Genomic DNA, 15965 nt, shown 5'->3' on the forward strand with positions numbered 1-15965 from the left:
GCGATCTCTGCAACCTCCACCTCCTGAGTTCAATTGATTCTCCCTCCTCAGCCTCCCAAGTAGCTGCTACTACAGGTGCAACCACATCTGGCTAATTTTTGTATTTATAGTAGAGATGGGGTTTTGCCGTGTTGTCCAAGCTGGTCTTGAACTCCTGACCTCAAGTGATACACCCGCTTCACCACCATACCTGGCTAATTTTTGTATTTTTAGTAGAGACAGGGTTTCACTATGTCGGCCAGGCCGGTCTTGAACTCCTGTCCGCAAGAGATCCGCCCACCTCGGCCTCCCATAGTACTGGGATTGCAGGTGTGAGCCAAATAAACTCTGAACTTGTACTGTTAAAAATTGTTTTTAACTGTAACCCTATATAACTTATCCAATTAAAAATAATTTACTAGTAAATTATTGCAAAATGTTATTTAAAATAAGGTAACCATTATTTGAATCTTTTTAAAAGACATAATCCTCCAGATCATCTAATGAACAAAGTGTTACTATTATTCTTAGCTATTCTGAATAAATCTTTTCATAAAGGGTTTATTGAGATATAATTTATATGCTACCCAGTTCACCCATTTAAAGTGGTTTTTAGTGTATTCACAGAGTTATGCACCGTCACCACAATTTTGAAAACATTTTTATAAATCCCTCCAGGAGAAAGTCCAGACCCTTTTTTTTTTTTTTTTTTCTGAGATGGAGCCTCACACTGTCACCAGGCTGGAGTGCAGTGATGCAATCTCAGCTCACTGCAATCTCCGCCTCCCCATTTCAAACAATTCTCCTGCCTCAGCCTCCTGAGTAGTTGGGACTACAGGTGTGCACCACCAAGCCCAACTAATTTTTTGTATTTTTAGTAGAGATGGGATTTCACTATGTTGTCCAGGCTGGTCTTGAATTCCTGACCTTGTGATCTGCCCGCCTCAGCCTTACAAAGTGATGGGATTACAGGTGTGAGCCACCATACCCAGCTAACTCCATACCCTTTTAAATTTACCTCCTAATTCCTCTCAAGTCCACTAGCTCCTAAGGTAACTGCTCATCTGTTTTTTTGTCAATGGATATACATATTCTGGACTTTTCATATAAAAGAATCAATATGTGATCTTTTGTGACTGGCTTATTTTCACTCTTTTATAAGAAATTTCACTATGCAAGTGATAAGACAAGAACCTTGAAAACAATGTTTGTCCATATCGTAGCATGTATAATTTGATAAACATCACAAAGATGTTTATATAGTTAATGCAGTAGTAGAGGGGGGAGAAAAAAGGCAGTGTAAAGGTTCATTAATAGTAGACTGTAAATAAAATTGTGGTACCTTTCTATAAAGGGGCAAACCCACACGTGTACCAGTGTGGGTTTTTTGTTGTTGTTTTTTAAAGATGGAGTTCCTGCTCTGTCACCCAGGCTGGAGTGCAGTGATGCATTCTTGGCTCACTGCAGCCTCCACCTCCCGGGTGGGTTTGTTACATTTTATGGCTGAATAATATTTGATTTATGGAAATTATATGGAAAAAGTATTTTTTCATCAGTTGATGGACATCTGGATTGTTTTCATTTTTTGGCTGTTATGAGTAATGCTATAATGAACACTTGTGGGGCCAGGCGTGGTGACTCATGCCTGTAATCCAAGCACTTTGGAGGCCAAGGCAGGCAGATCAGCTGAGGTTGGGAGTTCAAGACCAGCCTGACCAACATGGTAAAACCCTGTCTTTAAAAAAAATAAAGAAAGAAGAAGAAGAAAAAAAGAACACTTGTGTACAAGTTTTTTTATGGATATATATTTTAATTTCTTTAGAGTATATACCTAGGATAAGAATCGCTGGGTCCTATAGTTACTCTGTGTTTAATATTTTGAGGAACTACCTGATTGTTTCCAAAGTTGCTATACCATTTTACATTTCCATTGATAGTGTATGAAGGCTCCAGTTTTTCTACATCCTCACCAACACTTGTTATTCATATTATCTGTCTTCCCCCCACCGCCCCCGAAATAGAGCCTCACTTTGCCCAGTCTGGAGTGCAGTGGTGTGATAACAGCTCACTGCAGCCTTGACCTCTTAGGTTCATGTGATTTTCCTACCTCAGCCCCACTGAGTAGCTGGGATTACAGGCATGTGCCACCACAACTGCCTAATTTCTTAATTTTTTTGTGGAGACAGAATCTCACTATGTTGCCCAGGCTGGTCTTGAAGTCCTAGCCTCAAGCAGTTCTCCCCGCTTAGCCTCCCAAAGTGCTGGGATTACAGATGTGAGCCACTGTGCCCTGCTTTGTCTCTCTTTTTATTTATAGCTGTAACTAGTGAGTGTGAAATGTTATCTCATTGTGAGGTGTTGCTTTGTTTTGTTTTGTTTGAGACAGGGTCTCACCCTATTACCCAGGCTGGAGTGTGGTCTCAGCTCACTACAGCCTCTGCCTCCCAGGCTCAAATGTGTGTCATCATGGCTAATTTTTGTATTTTTTGTAGAGACAGGGTTTTGCCATGTTGCCCAGCCTTCATGGTGGTTTTTGTTTGCATTTTCACGATGCCGAATGATACTGAGCATTCTTCCATATACTCATTGGTCTATCTTCTTACATTTAATACAAACATTGTTGCCCACCTTTCCTAAAACGTGTGTATTCAGTGTATTGATGTCTATATTTCACCACAAAAAGTTCATTTTAGGAGCCCATCTGTTGTAAAATTGGCCACTGTAAGAAATGTAACCTTATCAAGCCCCATTGAGTCATTGTTTGTAGTGATTTTTCTGAGAATGTCTTTGTTAAATTCACGTTTTATTTTTCTTACAGTATTTCACTGGCCTTGAATGTGGACATAAGTTTTGTATGCAATGCTGGAGTGAATATTTAACTACCAAAATAATGGAAGAAGGCATGGGTCAGGTAAAGATACCTAGTTGTTTTTCAGTTTTTGTTGAATTTCCTAGTGTTTAGACCCTTGCACAAATAAAAACAGGTAAAGCTTTGTGGAATATGAATCGCATGGGGAACATTTCTCTAGATTCAGACAACTAAAGATAATAGGCAATGTGGCGTTCCAGTTAAAGAGCCAATCCAGGTAACGTTTTCTCAGCCGGCATCAGTATTGGTATATGTTAAATTAAACTCATTGCACGCTTTTGCCTTTAAAGTTTCGTGTTTAAAAACCAATTATTAGGTTAGCAATTCTAGTTACTTTATAGTGATAAAGTAACTCTCACACATATTTCCTTTAAGTAGAAAGGGAAGGATTGAGATCCTGTAAACATTAAGGTATTCTGAGAACCTAGCAAAGTGCCTGGCGATGGTAAGCATTCATTAAATATTTGTTGAATGAAGACAGTTTAAATTTCAATCTTTTTCAGACTATTTCGTGTCCTGCTCATGGTTGTGATATCTTAGTGGATGACAACACAGTTATGTAAGTATTTTCGATAGATTCTGCATGTGAATATTGGTTAGTTGGTTAAACCAAATTAATTTTTACTTAGCACCTCAAAGGAAGTGAAACTTCTCACAGTCTGAAAAAGCTCTCTACATTCCCTCATAATAGTCCAAAAGTCCATTCGTAACTTGGTTAAATGCCTGATCACTATTCTTATAAACTTAGAAATGCATGGTAACTAGATTTTGATAAACCTTGGAATTGGAGATCAGAATGTATGCATGTGTTAGTTGAGGTGCTCTTGGAAGCAGATCCCAAGATAGAATAAAAAGTGAAACTGACTAATTGTGGAATAGCATCTGTATAAGGTAAACAGCAGGAACAGATAGACATCGATGTAGGCCTGACATCTGTTAAAGACAAGAAGGAAGATTCAATAGGAAGAGACTTTGTAAGATACAGCTGTGAGAGTCTTTTGCAGCCCTGTCGGGGAACTTCAGTGCGTAGATTGCCCAAAGAGGAATACCTCAATAAGTATAAAGAGCCAAGCCGCCCTGGGCGCAGTGGCTCATGCCTGAAATCCCAGCACTTTGGGAAGCTGAGGTGGGCAGGTCAGGAGTTCAAGACCAGCCTGGCCAATATACTGAAACCCCATCTCTACTAAATAATACAAAAATTGGCTGGGTGTGGTGGTGGGCATATGTAGTCCCAGCTACTTGGGAGACTGAGGCAGGAGAATCGCTTGAACCCAGGAGGCAGAGGTTGCAGTGAGCCAAGATCATGCCACTGCACTCCAGCCTGGGTGACAGAGTGAGACTCCGTCTCCAAAATAAGAAAGAGCCAAGCCAAGTACCCTTGATATGCTCAGTCATTGGCTGGTACTACTCAGGGAATCATGGTCTTTGCTGGAATACTGCTACTGATTTCAAACACCCTCCAGCTGGAGGCTTTCAGCTAACAACTATTCTTGTGAAAGGTTCTTTCTTTTTTTTCTTTGAACTTTTATTTTAGGTTCAGGTGTACATGTGCAGGTTTGTTACATGAGTAAATTCCTTGTCCGTGAGGTTTGGTGTACAAAGGATTCCATCACCCAGGTAGTGAGCACAGTACCTGATAGGTAGTTTTTCACTCTTGCCCTCCCACTCTACCCACTCTAATAGCCCCCACTGTCTTTTATTCCCAGCTTTATGTTCATGTGTACTCACTGTTTAGCTCCCACTTATAAATAAGAACGTGGTATTGAGCTTTCTACTTCTATGTTAATTCATTTAGGATGATGACCTCCAGCTACATTTGTATTGGTGCAAAGGACATGATTGTGCTCTTTTTTTTATGACTGCATAGTATTCCATGGTGTACATGTACCACATTTTCTTTATCCAGTCCACTGTTGATGGGCATCTAGATTGATTTTATGTGTTTACTATTGTGAATAATGCCACAGTGAACACACTAGTCCATGTGTATGTGTTTTTTAGTAGAATGATTCATTTTCCCTGCAATCTCACCAACATGTTATTTTTTTACTTTAAAAAAATTTTTTTTGCTTAAATTTTTTTTTTACTTTTTAATAATAGTCATTATGACTGGTGTGAGATGGTATGGTATATCATTATGGTGTTGATTTGCATTTCTCTGATGATTGGTGGTGTTGAGTATTTTTTTGTACCTGTTGGCTGCATGTTTGTGTTCTTAAGAAATATCTTTGCATATACTTTGCCCTTTTCTTTCTGTTTTTTTTTTTTTTTTTTTTTTTTTTTTTTTTAGTGAAAGCAAGTTTATTAGAGAATAAAAAAACAAAGAAATGGCTACTTCATAGACAAAGCAGCCTGCCCATTTTTTAATGGAGTTATTTGTTTTTTGCTTGTTTGGTTAAATTCCTTATAGATTCTGGATATGAGACCCTTGTTGGATGCATAATTTGTGAATATTTTCTCCCATTCTGTAGGTTGTCTGTTTACTCTGTTAATAGTTTCTTTAGCAGTATAGAAGCTCATTAGTTTAATTAAGTCCCACCTGTCTATTTTTGCTTTTATTGTGGTTGTTTTTGGGGACTTAGTTATAAATCATTTGCCAAGGCTGATGTCCAGAATGGTATTTCCTAGATTTTTTTCTAAGATTATAGATTTGAGAATCTTACTTTTAAGTCTTTATTCCTTTAGTTAATTTTTGTATATGGTGAAAGATAAAGGGGTCTAGTTTCATTCTTCTGCATGTGGCTAGCTAGTTATCCCAACAGTCATTTATTGAATAGACAGTCCTTTAGCCATTGCCTGTTATTGTTGACTTTGTTGAAAATCAGATGGTTGCAGTGGGTTTAGTTTTGGGTTCTGTATCCTGTTCTATTGGTGTGTGATTGTTTTTTATCAGGTACCATGCTGTTTTGTTTACCATAATCTTGTAGTACAGTTTGAAGTTGAATAATGTGGTACTTCTGGCATTGTTCTTTTTGTTTAGGATGGCTTTGGGTATTTGGGCTCTTTTTTGGTTCCATATGAATTTTAGAATTGTTTTTTCTGCTTTTGTGAAAAATGACATTGGTAGTTTGATAAGGAATAATTATGAATCTGCATATTGCTTTGGGCATTGTGGCCATTTTAATGATATTGATTCTTCCAGTTCATAAGCATGCAATGTTTTTCCATTTGTTTTTGTTGTCTGTGATTTCTTTCAGCAGTGTTTGGTAGTTCTCCTTGTAGAGATCTTTTATCTCCTTGGTTAGATGTATTCCTAAGTATTTTTTTATGTGAGTGTGGCTATTATCAATAGGATTGCATTTTTAATTTGGCTGTCTCCTTGAATGTTATTGGTATATATTAAATGTTACTGAATTTTGTACATTGATTTTGTATCCTGAAACTTTACTGACATTGTTTGTCAGTTCTGGGAGCCTTTTGGTAGAGTCTTTAAGGTTATTTCTACATATATAAAATCATCATCAGTGAAGACTGATAATTTGACTTCTTTTCCTATTTGGATACATTTTTATCTTTGTCTTGCCTGATCGCTCTGGCCAGAACTTCAGTACTATAGGTCTGGTGAGTATGTGTGTAGCATTCTTTTCTTAAGTGGAATGTTTCCAGCCTTTGCCTGTTGAGTATGATGTTGGCTTTGGGTTTGTCATAGATTGGCTCTTATTATTTTGAGATATGTTCCAAACTATGTCAAAGCCTAGTTTGTTGATGTTTATATCGTGAAGAGATGTGGGATTTTATTGGAAGCTTTTTCTGTGTCATTTGAGACGATCATATGGTTTTTGTTTTTAATTCTGTTTATGTGGTGAATTACATTTATTGGTTTGCATATGTTGAATCAACCCTGTATCCCAAAAATAAAGCCCAGTTGATTGTGTTGAATTAACTTTTTGATATGCTACTAGATTGGATTTGCTAGTATTTTGTTGAAGATTTTTGTTCTATGTTCATCAGGAATATTGGCCTGTAGTTTTCTCTTTTTTTTTGGTTGTGTCTTTGACAGATTTTATCAGAGTGTTGCTTGTTTTGTAGAAAGTGTGTTAGGGAGGATTCTTTTCTCCTTAATTTTTTGGTAAGTTTCATTAGGATTGGACCAACTCTTCTCGTATATCTGATAGAATTTGGCTGTAATGCCACATGGTCCAGGACTCTTTTTGGTTGATAGGTTTTTAAATTGCTGATTCAGTTTTGAAGCTTGATATTGGTCCATTGAGAGTTTTGATTTCTTCCTGATAGTCTTGAGAGGTTGTGTGTTTCCAGGAATTTATCCATTTCCTCTAGATTTTCCAGTTTATATGCATGGAAGTGTTCCTAACAGTCTCTGAGGATCTTTTGTATTTCCATGGGATCCACTGTAATGTCACCTTTCTTGTTTTTGATTGCGCTTATTTGGGTCTTCTCTTTCTTTTTTCTTTGTTAATCTAGCTAGCAGTCCATCAGTCTTGTTTATTGAAAAGTTCTCTTTTGAAGAGGGAAAGAGACTTGGAAAAAGAAGCAGAGTTATTAGTTCCTCAGCCCAAGATAAAAATCCCAGTTTGCTTAATTCCTGGGTTAGTGCTGTTTTCATAACCTCAGGTTACCTAATTGACATCACTCCAAGAGGATAAACAGATTGAGGGCCTGAATGATCCACAAGCAATTTGTGTAATCAATCATGGATAGTTGTCTATACAGAAAGGCATGTCTGTATTTAAGCACTGGAATTTGAGGTAATAAAATTAAAAGCCATGGGCTTTAATGAGTACGTTTCTTAATCTAATAATGCCATAAATTGACTTGACCAGCACAGTTGATAAAACTGTGATTCAAAACCTCCTTAATCTCCATCTCCTTTGATTAATTTGGAACATATTTACTGTTATCAGTTCTGTGTTAATACTGGTTATGTTTTTTAGTAAATCTTATTTCCATTATTGTTTCAGGCTAGCACAAATAAGCCATCTATCAATTTGTCTTTATCTTGTCCTCTGATGCTTTCTTGTTCCTTGTATTCTTTCATCACTATGCCAGTTCCATTAATACAGTTTCCTTAGTATATTTCATTAATAAAGGTCGCTATATCCTTTTATCCATTTGACAAACATTTACTGGGAACCTACTTATTAGCACATATGTACAGGAGAACAAAAATTTAAGATATAGTGCCTTCCCCCAAGAGATTCACAATAATAAATAACTACAATGCAACAATTTATGTTTTGTATTTAAAGGTATGTATAAAATACTGTTAGAAAGAAGCAGATTGTTCTACTTGAAGAGTTTGGGGAGACTTAGGAAAAAATAGTAAAAACAGATTGAGGGAGTGGAGGGTAATATTGGTTAAAGAAAGAATGTCAGTGTTTTAGAAATAGGTCGTGAATATTGTTAAGTATTCTGTGCTGGCTAGAGCAGAGTAGGAGGTTATGACAGATGAGGATGAAAATTTTGACAGTTTATAATGAATGTTGTCATAGAATGTTTTTAATATGATGAGATTTGCATTTTAAAAATAGTACTTTGGTAGTATAGTGGTGGATGGTTTAGGCAGGAGTGTCTAATCTTTTGACTTCCCTGGGCCACATTGGAAGAAGAAGAATTGTCTTGAGTCACACATAAAATGCACTAGCACTAATGATAGCTGCTGAGCTTTAAAAAAAAAAAAAAAATCACAAAAAGAGTTCCATTATGTTTTAAGAAGGTTTAAAGAATTGTGTTTTGCCGCATTTAAAGCCATCCTGGGCCTCAGGCTGGACAAGCTTGGTTTAGATTGAAGAGGCATTTGGGCTGTGAGACTTGGTTTTTACAGTCGTTGTCCTTTTTTTTTTTGAGACAAAATTTCACTCTTGTTGCCCAGGCTGGAGTGCAATGGTGCGATCTCGGCTCACTGCAACCTCCACCTCCCAGGCTCAAGCAATTTTCCTGTCTCAGCCTCACAAGTAGCTGGGATTACAGGCATATGCTACCACATGCCTGCAATTTTGTATTTTTAGTAGAGATGGGGTTTCACCATGTTGGCCAGGCTGGTCTCGAACTCCTGACCTCAGGTGATCTACCCACCTCTGGCCTCCCAAAGTGCTGGGATTACAGGTGTGAGCCACTGCGCCCAGCCATTACAGTCTTCTATGGATGATAATGTTCCAGTCTTTAAAGATGATAGTGTGTCGGTTTTCTAATGGGGAGCCAGTAAAAACAGAATTTAGAGACAGATTGGTTTAAGATATGAAAAATCTCCAATATGGATCTGCAATTTTTCTTTTTTTTTTCTTTTGAATAATTAGCTTATGTACATGGATCTGCAATTTTTAATGTGATCCATTAGGTAGAAACTAGTAACCTTCAGTTTTAGAATTCAAAAAACAGTTAAAATAATGGCGGAGGAAGCCATTACTTATAGAAAGACAAAGGAAGACTGACATCTTAGACAAGGGGACATTAGGAGAGGAGGCAGAGTCACTGAAAGATACTTAGGTGATGGTTTATGAAAATAATATAGGAACCAGGGAGTAGAGAATGTGAGCAAAAGAGGTTACTAATGGTATCACTTCCTGCGGACATGTGAAAGAGAGCAGCATTGACGAGACCATTGGATTTCCCTATTATAACAGCAACTTTACTGGAATAGTGAAAGTGGAAATCAAATTGCTGTGAGTTCAGACATCAATAGAAAATGAAGAATAGGCCTGGCACGGTGGATCACGAGGTCAAGAGATCGAGACCATCCTGGTCAACATGGTGAAACCCCGTCTCTACTAAAAATACAAAAATTAGCTGGGCACGGTGGCGCACACCTGTAGTCCCAGCTACTCGGGAGGCTGAGGCAGAAGAATTGCTTGAACGCAGGAGGCGGAGGTTGCGGTGAGCCGAGATCGCGCCATTGCACTCCCGCCTGGGTAACAAGAGCGAAACTCCGTCTCAAAAAAAAAAAAAGAAAATGAAGAATAGTGAGGAAAGTTCTTGATTATACCCCCAGTGGATTCCATAATACTGATTTATGTCCTATTAGATACTTAGAACATCTTTGTAAATCAAAGAAACTGATTGGAGTTATATCTATGGATGTGTCACTGCCAGTTAGGTTTAACAACTTCTTCAATTACTTAGGTGTTCTAAGGACACTGTCCTGACAGTGTGGTAAACATTTTTTAAACTGTGTACAATGAAGCTATAAGTTTCCTGAGAATACTCAGGAACTCTGTCGTAGGACTTCTTCCTGTGGGTTCAGCCAGAGGAACTTGTTATTATTATATCCATCTTATATGATGGATTTCTGGGTAAGGTTTTATTTGGGGGAAGAGTAGATTGGAAATGAATGAAAACTTCCGACATAGGAAACAAATGTGATTAATTTTTTTCTATATCACAGGGCTTTAAGAAATCAGTAGGAAGAAAATAATTCTATGAAAAAGCAGTTCATAGTGAAAGAAATGTAAATGGCTCTAAACATAAGCTATCATGCCTAGTTTAATAAGTCAGAATCACTCTAAAATTTGTTTTAGAATTTCAGATTGTTAAAGCAGGATTTGGTAATGTCTAATGTGAGTGAGAATATAGTATAATCGTATTATAAACTGTCACAAGATTTTTGGAATGTAATTTGGCAAATTATAAAAATTTATCTCTTCTTTGGCCTTACATCCAGTAGTTTCAGCACTTTGGGTACTCATAGTGCTAACACCTAACTCTCTGTATTTTGTTTTGTGTTTTTCCCAAGGCTTGCTGTCATTCCAGGTGATTTCAGTACCCCTGTGTATAGTCCCTAGATCACCATCACCTAGGAACTTGTTAAGAATATACATTCTCAGGCCCCATCCCAGACTTAACTGAATCAGAAACTCTGGAGGTGGAGCCCAACAATCTGAACAACAAGCTTTCTTGGTGTGGCTCTGATGTACTTAATCTGAGAATCACTGTCATTTCATTTCCTTAATCTACTTATTTCCTGTAAAATACCCTTCACCCCCCAGCTTCCCACTTCTGTGGCTCCTACCTTACACCCCCGCCAGATCTCCAGCTGACTTTGCAAAATCATCTTTTTTTCTCCCTCTTCCTAAAATATTGCTCCTTGGGGTTCTGTCCAACCCCCTATTTCTTCTTACTTCTTACTTTGTATACTTTCCCTAGACAGTCTTTCGAAATCTCCAAATCAGATTTCTCTTTTGAGCTTGAGACCTATGTATCCCTCTGCTGAATAGGCACCTCCACAGTCATCTTTGCACCAAATTCTGTCAAATCCACATCCTCATTACCCATAAATCCATCTATTTTTTTCTGTTCCTACTGCCATTAACTTCATCTAAGCCATCATCTCTTAGCTAGAAATCTACAACTGGCTCTTAAATGATTCCCTTCTATTTAGTTTTATCATCTTCTAGTTCTTTGCAGATGGCTTCCATTGTCCTGCATTGCTTGCCTGTACAGCTTTATTTTTTGCTTTATCTCTTCTCAGATTCTCTATTCCAACGAGGTAGAATTTGGTTTCTTGAAAATACTATGTGTTTTATTTGCATTTGGCTTGGTTTGATTTACTTTTTTTCTCTACTGCCTCCTGGCTTTCTCACCTACAATACTGTCTTCCAATTTTACTCTGAGTTGTCTTAATCTGGTCATTCTTCAGGCCTCAGTTTAGATTTTAACTTTGGTTTGGTCAGGCATCCTGTGACCTCCTTAGTCCTTCCATATTTTGTTTACCATTCACTTGTATAATTGCCCATATTCTTGCCTGTATTCTTTCTTAGGCTATAAGAAGTGTGATCTCAGGTCCTCTAATTATGTTGTTTGAATTATTTGTTTATTTCTGTTCAGGATGTGTAGCCCTAACCTTGGAAGTATTACACTGAAAGTATTTATTCACTGACTTCTCAATGCTTCTTAGATTCTTAAATTCTCAGTAGTGGCAATTCAGTGGCTTTATTTATTCCTTTTTTAAAAATTATTCCTTAGCAACTGGTATTTAATAGACATGCATCTTTGAACAAGTCACTGGAAGTATATTTTCTTCCTTGCTTTCATAAACATATGTCAGTATTGTAAACTTCAGTGATTTGTGCTATAATACCATCAAGGCTAAGTGGGGTTTCCCTGCATACACAATGGGCTATACTTCCATAGTCATGAAGATAACAGTATTCTTTGAGAACTTTTTCCTTGTCACTATATTTGTCCTTGATGCTTTCTTAAGATTAATGAAAATTATTTCTCTGAATTATGTATCATTTGTAACCAAATAAATGTCAGTCTACCCGTATTCGTCCTAGTAGTTGCTTGGTTTTTTTTATGCAGTTGTTTAGGGCCTAAATTTCCTCTTTATGACCCATAGGGTACCTGGGGTCATAAGGAGGAAATTGGTACCTCTGTGGTATCCTTTACCTTTATCTCTTTCACCATCTAATGTCTATTAGACTTATAGTCACTTTACATTATCAACCTTATAGTAATTCTTTTCTGTTTTGTAACTGATTATTTCCTGTTTGGTCGTTAGGTAAATTCAAAAAATTTTAAATCAATATGTTCATAATATTGTAACTATATAAAATACAATCGTAAAACCAAGTAGTTCAATGGACCCAGAGAGAAATAAATCCTCTAAACCTGTGCTGCTCTAAGGAAAATGTTTCTAGCATCCAAGTCAGACACTTAGACCTTACATTCAGTCTTGTCACTATCACAAATCAGGTTGTGAAGCCACCTAGACTGGAACAATTAAGTGAAGTCCTGTGGTTTGTACCCTCCTGAGACAAGAGACAAACTAAACCTCAGTGTGTATGTTAGTCTCATTATGGTAGAGCATCTCACCTTTTACAGTGTAAAAAAAATTCTTATTTAATTAGAATTGGCTCATTTTACTTCTTTATTAGGTCATCAAATAGATTCAGTTAAGTGTGTCAAGTACATTAACCTTAAAAATATATTTGTCTTACCACCACCCACATCAAGGTATGGAACTTTCCCAATACCCAGAATGTTGATCCTTGTGACTGGCCCTTTCCAACCAGTATCCGTCTCCCCTCTGCTACCTACCCTGACGTCTATCACCATGAGTCAGTTTTGCCAGTTCTTGAACATCATTTAAATGGAATCATATAGCATGTCTTCTTTTGTGTACATATATCTGCTTCAGTTAACTTGATGTCTTTTGAGATTTCTGAGTTACTTCAGTGTCTTGATAATATACCTTTAGGAGTTTTTTGGTTGGTTTGTTTGCTTTTGGCTACATGAAAAAATTAGAGACTATCCCTGTATGTTTTTTGTTGGGTATACACTGATTTTCTTGGGGCAGATACTTAGGAGTAGAATTTCTAGCTTTAGTAGATACTGTCAAGTGGTTTTCTAAAGTCATTGTACCTATATTCCTTCTAGCTATGGGTGAGAGCTCTAGTCTTTGCCCATACATCTGTCACTCATCTTTTAAAATTTTGACCATTCTAGTGAATTGTGATTTTAATTTGCAGTTTTCTGGTAGTGTTATAGAACATTTTTCCATACATTTATTAGACATTTGGATATCCCTTTTTATGAAGTGCCCATTCGAGTCATTTACCCATTCTTAAAAATTAGTTATTTTTTTCTGTCATTTACTTTGTAAGAATTCTTTATTCTGATGAGTCTCTTGATAGCTGTATTTATTACAACTATTTTCCCCAAATATGTAGCTTGCCTTTTTTTTTCTCTAAAACAAATACGATTTTTTTTAATGGATAAAAGTTTCCCTTTTGGTGTCTAATTCATTTCTTTCGATATATGATTGCTGCTGTTTAAGAAATGTTTGCTTACCTTAAGTTGTATTTATTTTTAAGGCACTGAGAATTTATAGAGACTGCTTTGATAACATGTAACTTAAGAGTTGTATGTCTCATGGTGGAATAAATTGAATACCCACTATCATTTCTCCACAGGGAAACAGAAAAATAGGGACTTGAGTATTCTAAGTAGGAAATTTAGCACAAGAGCTATAGTATATTGTCTGTTTTAGAATATATGTTTCGGGGATCAGAGCTGAAGTACATACTAAAATAACTTTTTGTTTTTTTACTTTGAAAAATTAATTTACCTTTTCAATCTTTCCTCAGCGTAAATGCAACAAATTCTTGCATAACAAAGTATCAGTTCCCAGCAGCCTCTATTGCCAAGAGTTCGTTTTCTTGCTTTTCTTCATTTGCTGATTGATGGTTCCTGAACTAAAATAACTTTCTAATTTCACTGAAATGTAAAATGAGACAGTTGTCAAATTATGGTAGTAAGGTTAAGTATATAGACAGAATAAATTATTGATGAGTATTAGTAATTTAAACTTTTTCAAATGTTATTAAACTGTAAATATAAACTTATATGTTGAAGGGAGGCAGGGAAGAATGGGAGAGGGTGTATGAAGCAGATTCTTTTTGTTTGTTTTCTCCAGATGTATGCTTACTCAGAAGCTGATTCTTTAGGGCCTGATACGCCTTTGTTACGGTCTTTGCCTTTGATTCTTAGATAAAGCCATGAGACAGGGTTTTGAGCAGACGAGTGACATGGTCAGAGAGGGTTGCTTTGACTGCCAGTGTTTAAAAAAATAATCTTATAAGTGGGAACAGGGAGACAGAGTGAGAAATTATTATAGCAGTCCAAGTGAGAAGTGATAGTGGTTTGGATTAGGTTGGTAGCAGAGAAGATAGTGAAAAATGTTTGGAGTTTGATATATTTTCAAGGTAGAACCAGGGATTAGATACAGGGTGTGAGGGAAAGATGAGTCAGGAGTAACTGCAAGATCATCATGACTTGTGATAATGATTAACTAATTCAGATGACAATAAATGTTATATTTTTATAATCAGAAATTTGAGCAAAGGCAGGGTGTGGTGGCACATGTCTGTAATCCCAGCACTTTGGGAAGCCAAGGCAGGTGGATCACCTGAGGTCGGGAGTTCAAGACGAGCCTGACCAACATGGTGAAACCCTGTCTCTACTACCAAAAAAAAAAAAAATTAGCTGGGTGTGGTGGCATGCACCTGTAATCCCAGCTACTTGGGAGGCTGAGATAGGAGAATCGCTTGAACCTGGGAGGCAGAGGTTGCAGTGAACTGGGATCACTACATTCCAGCCTGGGTGACAGAGCAAGACTCCATCTCAAACAAAAATGAATTTGAGCAAAGGTTTTTTAAAAATGTGTTAATTGCTTGATTATAATTCTACAACCCAAATGCCCAACAGTAGAGGAAGATGGAGTGTGATACAGCCATTAAAAATGGTCTGTGAGCTCGTCACAGTGGTACACACCTATAATTTTAACACTTTGGAAGTCCAAGGTGAGAGAATCACTTGAGCTCAGATATTCGAGGTTATAGTGAGCTATGATCATGCCACTGTTCTCTAGCCTAGGCAATAGAGTTAAACCCTATCTCAAAAAAAAAAAAGAGAGAGAGAAATAAAAAAAAAAAAAGGTTGTGAATTATTTTAATGGCTCTGGAAAATGCCTATGATGATATTAACAAAAAAGTCTAAGATGCAGAATTCTTTTTCTTAAAGAAGAAAAGCTTGTGAATTATTTTAAGAGCCCCGGAAAATGTATATGATAATGTTAACTAAAAAATCTAAGATGCAGAATTATGTGTAGTCAGTCTTTATTTAAAATTATCATACATTACAAAAGGAGAAAAAGTCCAGATTTCCTAACAGTTTTATGGGTTTACTTATGGTGATTTTGATGTCCTCCTCTATGCTTGTCTGTAATTTGTATTAGTATGTTGGGAAGAAAATCTTTTTAAAGGAAAATATTATATTCATTAGTCCTAAGTCAAAGTACAATATTGTTGATTTACTCGATGCTACATAAACAAAGGCATGGTTTAGCAGTTGGCATTAATTAAAAAACAAAATAAACAAAAACTTGTATTTCAAGTCATCTAGTTTCAAATCACATTTCTTCAGTTACTTCATTTGTTAAAACGGGCATTCTCTCCATTTAATGCATCTGACAGTGTGCTCAGCATGTGTAGTAGGCATTCAGTAGAAGTCATTTTGTTTAACTAGAGAGCTGTCTTCCACTAAGAGACGTGACCTACTAACTATTTTCTATTTTTTTTTTTGACACTGAGTCTTGCTCTGTCACCCAGGCTAGAATGTAGTGGCATGATGCCGGCTCACTGCAACCTCTTCCTCCTGGGTT

At 36.8% G+C, this 15965-nt stretch overlaps 1 protein-coding gene across 1 annotated transcript in view; it reads left to right on the plus strand.

Moving 5' to 3' along the window:
* The window catches only part of ARIH1 (ariadne RBR E3 ubiquitin protein ligase 1), a 124740-nt gene that overhangs the window by 77553 nt on the left and 31222 nt on the right, over positions 1 to 15965 (plus strand). The window contains exons 4-5 of the mRNA XM_064382303.1: positions 2798 to 2890; positions 3352 to 3407. Of these exons, the coding sequence (XP_064238373.1) occupies positions 2798 to 2890; positions 3352 to 3407 (149 nt within the window). The remainder of the gene's footprint in view (positions 1 to 2797; positions 2891 to 3351; positions 3408 to 15965) is intronic.

Source organism: Aotus nancymaae, unplaced genomic scaffold, assembly GCF_030222135.1.
Source record: "Aotus nancymaae isolate 86718 unplaced genomic scaffold, 86718_ANA_hifiasm-v0.15.2.pri h1tg000003l, whole genome shotgun sequence".
NCBI lineage: Eukaryota > Metazoa > Chordata > Mammalia > Primates > Aotidae > Aotus > Aotus nancymaae.